The sequence below is a fragment of the Apis dorsata genome, unplaced genomic scaffold, assembly GCF_000469605.1.
Source record: "Apis dorsata unplaced genomic scaffold, Apis dorsata 1.3 scaffold_41, whole genome shotgun sequence".
In the NCBI taxonomy this organism is placed as follows: Eukaryota; Metazoa; Arthropoda; class Insecta; order Hymenoptera; family Apidae; genus Apis; species Apis dorsata.
The window spans coordinates 58888-67178 of NW_006263343.1; the positions used below are offsets into that span (position 1 = coordinate 58888).

Consider the following 8291-nt stretch of genomic DNA (forward strand, 5'->3'; position numbering starts at 1 on the left):
TCTAGATAATCTCTTTAATTAGGATTGCGAAGACCAGTATATTTCCAATATGAAATGGGAACAGCAGATACTATTTCGCGTACAGTAGATGCAATACTTAATGATTGGGCTCAAATTGTACATCTTTATTTTATTGTACATGATTTAGCAGAATATTTTAAAATGGGTAATTTTAAAATTTATTGAAAAATAATATTGATTTAAAAATTATATATATAACTAAAATTATTAATTTAGATGTTTCATATTACAGAAAAATATAATCTGCGCAATATGGTTAGTATAAAATTATATAATTATAGTAAGTTAGTTTTAACTTATGGTCCTAATCGTGGAGCTACTGTTACTGTGCAATGGAGTACCAATGACAAAGCATTTAAATTGACATTTGGAAAAAGTAAATATTACTTAATTTATATTGATTATATAGAATGTTCATTTTAATAATCTATATAATTTCTTATTATTTTATTATTCATATTATTTTTTTATTAATATATTATATTCATAATTTTTTAAATAAATTATAATCAATAATTTTTTTATAATATTTTTTATAATTTATAATATATAAATTATGTATAATATATAAATTTTTTAATTAATGTATTTATTGTATTCATATGTAGGTCCAACTAGTACTATTACTAATGCTCATTCAATTATGAAAGAACAATTGGAGGCTCATTTAAATAGACACAGAAATTTAGCTCAACTTATACATATTCTTCATGAAACACTTCAACCTCTTACATCAATTAGCAAATTGCCTATAATTCCACAACTTTGTGTTTATAATTCGGTACGATATTAATATTACTTATTTTTATTAAAACTTATTTTATTTCATTTTTATTATTATTTAATCTTGTATTTATTGTTTATAAATTTTATTATATCTTTATAGAGACCTCAAGTGCCAGTACAAACTTTCACTATTATGCCACAATGTGTAACTCTAGTCAGAATTGCATATCAGGGTATGTATTGTTTAGAACTTCGTCTGCGAGGAAGTGGTTTAGTGAGCTTACGGGATGGAGCTTATAGCCGTTTTGATAGAAGTTACGTTGTAGATGAATTTACTCCTACACAAGGTCTTAAGGTATTAAGAGAATTTAATTTATTTTAAAATACTAAATATGTTTTTTTTTTTAATTTATTTTAATGATATAGAATATGATATAATAATATAATATTTTATTTTTGGTAATTATAGTTTTTTTTTACTAGGCTTTTTTATCTAAATATGTGGATGAAAGTGCAGTTTCTCGTAGAAGATCTCAGTCAGAGGATGATAATCCTCCTTCTCCTGTGACAATGGATAGTGATGGAGGTAGTGGAAGTGGAAATGTAGGTTTTTTAAGTCATCATAGAAGTGGACCTCAATCACCTGCACAACAGAGAGATGGATTAAGATTTCATCCACCTTTGACTCCACCTTCTGGTAGTAATCCTCATACTCCAGCTAGTCCACATACTGCTAATATATCACAGGTAGCTCTTATATTAAATTATATAAAATTCGAAACGAAATTTTTTTTTTAATTTTCTTTAAAATTTTTTTTAATTTTTTTTAGACGAATCAACATCAAAGTTTTGGAAGTAGTCCAGCCACTTCTTTCAATTTGGCTTCACCACCATCATTACCGCCAAATACACCTAATATGTTACCACATCCTTCACCAGGCTCCGGTTTAGTTGCTAACAGTCCTTTAAATCCAATGCATGTTCCTAGTCCAGCTGGATTAATGCCAACATCTTCACCAGGACCATGTAGTAATGTTCAAGTGGGACATTCTCCTGCAGGATCTTTTATGCAAACTGGTAAAAAGTTCTTATATGAGATATTTTACAATTATAATAGTTTTGAATTATATAAAAATGTTTTTTTATATTATTCAAATATTAATAATCAATCAAAATTGTAATTGATCTATATACATATACATATACATATATATATACACATATATTAATAAATATAGAAATATCAATATTTTTTTTTTTTCCAGATTTTTTTCGTTAAATTTTATTAAATTGCTAATTGCTAAATGCATTGAAATTTTTTTATTATAATGATTTTATTTAGGACACATAGATGGAAGTCCATTTCCATCTTCACAAAGTATGGCTTCTCCAGCAGCCTCTAATTGGCCAGGATCACCTAGTGTGCCTAGACCATCTCCAGCACGTCCTACACAAAGTCCGGGACATGCATTGCATAGTCCTCAAGCCTCTGATCATAAAACAGGAACTCATATTTCAAGAGTACTTCCACAACGTTCTTGGGCAGGTGCTGTACCTACACTTTTAACTCACGAAGCTTTAGAATTGCTCTGTTGTCCTTCTCCACACCCTTCTGGACTTCCTGGGCCTGATCTTTCACCACTTGAAAGATTTTTAGGATGCATTTATATGCGCAGACAATTCCAACGATTCATACAAACTGATGAATGTGTACGAATTTTATTTTTTATTTAGTTATATCTTATTTTAATAAATACAATAAAAATTATATTTTAAATCATTTTATAGTTAACAGCAGTAAATAGTACAGAACCAGGAGTTGTACACTTCAAAGTAGAAAGTTTACAATGTCGAGTTGGCTTAAATCCACAACATTTACAATCTCTTCATATAAAAGTACAACCTCTTCCAGATCATAAAGATCAATGGACGCTTGAAGAATTACAAGTAATAATATTTCATAATTAAAATTTTAAAAGATATTGTTTCCTTCTTTTTAATAATTTTATAATTCTTTCTTTTCACAGATCATAGAAAAATTTTTTGATACAAGAGCAGCAATACCACCATATAAACCAAACACACTCTCTGGTTTTGGTAGAATGTTAAATGTTCCATTTAATGTGTTGAAAGATTTTGTACAAATTATGAAATTAGAATTAGTACCTGGGTTAGCACAACAACAACAACTTAAATGGAATGTACAATGGTGTTTAAGAATTCCTCCTTCTGGAACTCCAATTGTACCTACTGGCATGGCTGCTATATTAGTTTGCAGAAATAAAATTCTTTTTTTTGTACGTATATATAATAAAATTTTTCGTATATATAATAAAATTCTATTTTAAGATAATATTTATATATTTAAATTTATTATACTATTATTATTTATTATATTTATTATTTATTTTTATTTATTATATTAAATTAAAAACATATTAATTTATTATTTATTTTATTTTTATTATAGCTGCAAATAACAAGAATTGGATTACCATATCAAGGAGAAACACCATCACTTGTTTTACCTCTAGTTTATGATGTTAGTACAAACCTAACACAATTAGCAGAAAAAAGGGATCCAAGTCCAGCTTCTGCAATGGCAGCAGCATCCTTACAATTAAAAAGATTTGCTGAATATGGTGCAAATCAATCTGAATGTTCTCTCTTTCCTGCAGTTAGAGATTTACTTGCCAATTTGACTCTTCCTTCAGATCCTCCAGTCCTGTCTCAGGTAAATACTATATTTTGAAATTCGCAATACATTAAATTGGAAAATTTCATTATCATATACTTACAAATATTTACAAATATTTATAAAATATTTAAATGATTAATAAAAACATATAATATATATTAATGTAACATTGATTAAGATTTATTAATATTTTCAAAATCATTGAATGGTAGTTTCATAATATTTATTTGGCTAAATAAATCGATACTAATAATAATTTTTTTAATAATTATTAATTACATATAAAACAATGAAATATTAATGAAAATTACTATTTACAGGTTCCACCAGCTGGTGGAACACCAACACAACAGATTCAAAGTCCTGCAATGCAATTACATTCTCCTATGGCTGGAAATCAAGGTCCTCCACAGGCACCATATGGAATTCAAGGTATGCCTCCAATGGGCATAATGGGTGGACCACCTCAATAGGACATGCTTTACTCTCCTAACCCACTCAATTTACCGAATCAGTCGACTTGGATCAACTGAACGTTTGTAATATCTATTTTAAGAATATATAGTGGGGAATTGTAGGAGAGTTATTTCATCAAGAAAACTTGTTTTTTAAAAGCTCATACTGTAATATTATTTGTAAAAAGAAACTATAATCAAAAAATATTGTTCATACAAATTTACATAGTTCATACATTATAGATATTGATTCTTTAGATTAGTTCTTAGATTTAAGGATAGATGGATCCTTTCATTTTAAAATAATTTATTAAAGTATTGCAATATTTACTTTCAATAAATTCCATCTATCCTTTAATAATCTTGTATTTTTACATATCTATGTATTGCTATACTCAGGATTTCAATTGCAAAGAAAGTTATATTTTCAATTTTTTATCTATAGTACAAATCTCATGATATTGAAGTATAAACTATGAAAATATTAATTATTTATAAGTTTTTTTTCAATCAATCAATTGACATATTTTTTAATTTAGTAAAATGTAAAAAAAATAATTATGACAACTAAAATATTCTTTTTATTACAAAACAGTGACTGTGATACTAGTACAGATATAAAATGAATTTTACGAATAGATTATGAAATAATAATTTAAAATTATTCATATAATAAATATAATTCTTACATATAATTTAAATTTAATTATATTCTTTATAAAATACACATTATATTGTATATGCAAGCATCCTTTTAATAATAATATAATAAGAGCATTTCAATATTAAAAATTTTAATATTGTGACTATATTATTAGACATTTTTAATAATAATAATAATAATATTTCTTTTCTCATTTGTCTTAAAAATGTTAATGTATTTATTACTGAATACTATATTTATTTTTAATTATATTAAAACAAAATTTATTAATCTATTGATATTGATTTTATAACAATGTGATTTTTATAACAGTATTTAAAATATAAACATTTACAATTTCGTTATTTTTAAAAATAAAAATTAAAATAATTATTTTTTATGTGCAAGTTTAAAAAATATTCACAACATATTCACAAATTATTAAACTTTTAAGAATAATATTTTATTAATTATTTTATTAAAGATATTTTAGAATTATTTTAAGTAATATTGAAGAAATATATATTCTTATATTATATATAATTATAAAAAAAATCATTTATTTAAGATTTCAAATACTAATAGTATATATATATATTAATGTAGGAAAAAATATATTATTTTATTTTAAATTTTGAATTTATTTATGAACTAAATTATCTATCTATCTATTTTCTAAAATAAATATAATTTTTATAATATCATCATGGAATTTTATAAGAACAATTGTAAGATAATTTCTCCTTTGATTACTCTACTATTTGTTTAATAATGATATGATATATAAAATATTTTCACTAATAAAATATTTTTTTACTTTATAATTTATACATATTTTTTTTTTATAATTAGAAGGAGTTTTATAATTAGAGGAAAAAAATTATCAAGTTTACAAAGAATACAAAATCTTTATCACTTGTACATTATAAAACAATGTAAAATATACATTATAAAACATTATAAATTTTTATTATACATTTTAATTATCTTATTAAGAGGAAGATTATGTGTCAACTATACACATTAATGTATATATAATATAGTAAATATAACTTAATAAAATAATATAATGTAGTATTTTGTATTAATTAGTTTAAATATATGTACATACAAAGTAGTTCAACGCAAGCATGTGTAATTTTTTGTATAAAATGTTATTCTTAAACTTTTTATTTGGTTTTGTACTAGTTTGTTTTTAAAATTAAATAATTTTTCATAAGATAGATTAATTTTTTCATTAAATTAATAACTATAGAAAATTTTTTTTGAAAAAATGGAATAATTGTGAATCTAAAAATTTTATACTTTAACTATTAATCTAATCAGAATAATTCATAACTTTAAATCATTATGAAATATAAGAATTATTTAATTATTATTATTTAATTACTTAACATATTCAATGTTATGAATTTTTTAATAAAGTAATAAAATGTAATTAAATAAATAATGAATATATCCTAGGTTAGTTTCAAGTAAGTTTAAACCAATTCTGTGAATTCGCTTCTGTGAAGAAAGGAGCCAAGAAGATATGAAGAGCTCACTGTTAGTGTACGAGGTCAACAGCAGCACCAAGAAGTTAAAACTGCAAACGAAAATGTTTTTTGCGCGATATGAACTGACAAATGATTGCGTGAACTGCTCCAGTTCGTTACATTATAATTACAATAACTATCCGCAAAAATTATTTTACAATATTAAATATATAAAAATTTTAATAAGTTATAATATAAATGTATAAAATCTATTTTATGAATACATATATTTTTTCTCAATTAATAATATTATTAATATACAAAATTAGAAATCAAAAATATATTTCCAATACACAAATATTATTAAAAATAGACAATTAATTACAAATTTTAATAACATTTAATCAAATATTCAAATATTAATAATTTGAATAATTTTATTTTAACATTTATTGTTTCAAATTTAATATTTATAGTAATATTTATACTGATAATTTTAGTTATAGTTAAAAAATTATTCTCTATTTTTTTTTTAATTTGAAAAAATTTTTAATATCATTGAAATATAATTAAAATAAAATAAATATTAGCTTTATTTTAATTCAAAAGCAGTCTGAAAGTGAAACGCTTAATCTTCTACGTTTAGTTGAAAACATAAATATATTTTCATTGTTGTTCACCAAGCCTGTTTCGACGATACGTCGATGCAAGCTAAAAGAATGTTTTTAATTTAATTTTTGAAGAAAATTTTTATAACTTCTTAAAAATCTTATCTATTCAAAAAGATAACATTTTTTAATTATCATCTCGTAATCTTACAAACTTATATGTAATTTCTATGAAATATTTTTTTATGATTTAAGAGGCATCAGTGAGAAGTGCAAGCCTACCATGTTGCGGTCGCCAATAGCAGCATGCCAAATGCAGAGCTAAAATAATAACCAGGATTTCGGCAAATGCTAATCCAGCTGCAACGCCGATTACTATAGCTGCATTTTCTTCAATTGTCCTCATTATTGCATTATAACAACCCTATAATATTTACACAATATTTATATATTTTTAATAGTTTTTGTATATTAATTATAATTTTATTATAATTTAATCTCTTTTTAATATTTTCTAACCTCCTTATAATAAGAATTATTAGAAGTAGGACTAATAGGACAAGATGGATCCTTTAAAACAGTGTTCTCTTTTATACAACATGCTTCAGGTACAATTTTATCTGATGTCCAATTTGTGTTCTCTCGAAAATCCAAATAATTTTCCACTCCACAACAATGTAACTAAACATATAAAATATATCTTTTTAAATATATAATATATATGTAAATTAATAATATTTATAAGTTTTATTAAAATTTATTTATTTATACTTATGAATTTTAGCATTTATTTATGTTTAAATTTTCTTGATTAATGAATCATATAAATTTTTAATAACCTGTGTCATTATACCATCCCATGTTACTGTAATTGTTTCTGTTTTATCAATATTATTGGCATAATATTTGATTGTAGATTTGAGAAAATTTCTTGTACTTTGTTCTGCCTAAAAATCATAACAAGTAGAATGATATAAATTTTTATTTTGGATTTTTATTTTGTTAAAATAAATTATAATAAAAAAACTCACATCTCCTTTAAGACCAAAAGCCAAACCTACTACAATACATTCCAGGATCAAAACCACAAGAATAAGAACACCATACTATAATTAAAGACTTAATTGTATCATGTGCTATTAAAGTTTAATTTTTTAAATCATAAAAACTTACAATACAAAGAAGACACCGAGATTCAAACATTGCTCCACAATATCCAAGAAAACTGACCAAAAATGTCAATGCTCCTGCCAAAATCAAGATATATGATATTATCCTGATGACATCCGCATCCGTTTTATTCTATAACAGAGTAATCTAACATAAATTTATGATTAATTATTATAATATTAAATAATTATTTTTAATATCAAATTATTTCTTTATTATAAAAATTTTAATAAAATTTTTGATTTGTTTAAGTTTAATACGAAATTTAAAATCTTAAATAAAATAATATTAATAATTTAATAAATCTTAAATAAAATAATATTAATATAAAATAATATTAATATATACATATACAACAAACATAAAATATTTTATATATTATTTAATTTTATACATAATAATATTAATGAATTTTCTCATTGAGAATATACAATATATATATATAATAATTACAAATATGAAAATGAAAACTTAAACGATAAAAGCTTGCAAATA

General features: G+C 23.0%; 2 protein-coding genes across 6 annotated transcripts in view; one reads left to right on the forward strand and one right to left on the reverse strand.

The window, feature by feature from the left end:
* The window catches only part of LOC102671872 (mediator of RNA polymerase II transcription subunit 14), a 7911-nt gene extending 3806 nt beyond the window's left edge, over positions 1-4105 (forward strand). The window contains exons 8-18 of one of the 4 annotated variants that reach the window (XR_004151396.1): positions 23-166; positions 254-397; positions 630-802; positions 908-1102; positions 1231-1494; positions 1578-1824; positions 2090-2457; positions 2536-2694; positions 2775-3046; positions 3219-3481; positions 3766-4105. Coding sequence is in view for 3 of the 4 variants with exons in the window: in XM_006608590.2 (XP_006608653.1) it covers positions 23-166; positions 254-397; positions 630-802; positions 908-1102; positions 1231-1494; positions 1578-1824; positions 2090-2457; positions 2536-2694; positions 2775-3044; positions 3218-3481; positions 3766-3918 (2381 nt within the window). In the remaining variant the exon portion in view is untranslated. Of the gene's footprint in view, positions 1-22; positions 167-253; positions 398-629; positions 803-907; positions 1103-1230; positions 1495-1577; positions 1825-2089; positions 2458-2535; positions 2695-2774; positions 3047-3217; positions 3482-3765 lie in introns of those variants that run through there. The other 3 variants (XM_006608590.2, XM_031513540.1, XM_031513546.1) reach the window with 3 other exon arrangements.
* A 1674-nt stretch (positions 4106-5779) lies between these two features.
* The window catches only part of LOC102672184 (tetraspanin-1-like), a 12237-nt gene continuing 9725 nt past the window's right edge, over positions 5780-8291 (reverse strand). Inside the window, exons 4-9 of one of the 2 annotated variants that reach the window (XM_006608595.2) lie at positions 7800-7928; positions 7658-7732; positions 7466-7573; positions 7146-7307; positions 6909-7050; positions 5780-6128 (exon numbers count right to left, since the gene is read on the reverse strand). In XM_006608595.2, coding sequence (XP_006608658.1) covers positions 6103-6128; positions 6909-7050; positions 7146-7307; positions 7466-7573; positions 7658-7732; positions 7800-7928 — 642 coding nt within the window. In that variant the 3' untranslated portion in view covers positions 5780-6102. Of the gene's footprint in view, positions 6129-6659; positions 6730-6908; positions 7051-7145; positions 7308-7465; positions 7574-7657; positions 7733-7799; positions 7929-8291 lie in introns of those variants that run through there. The other variant, XM_006608593.2, reaches the window with a different exon arrangement.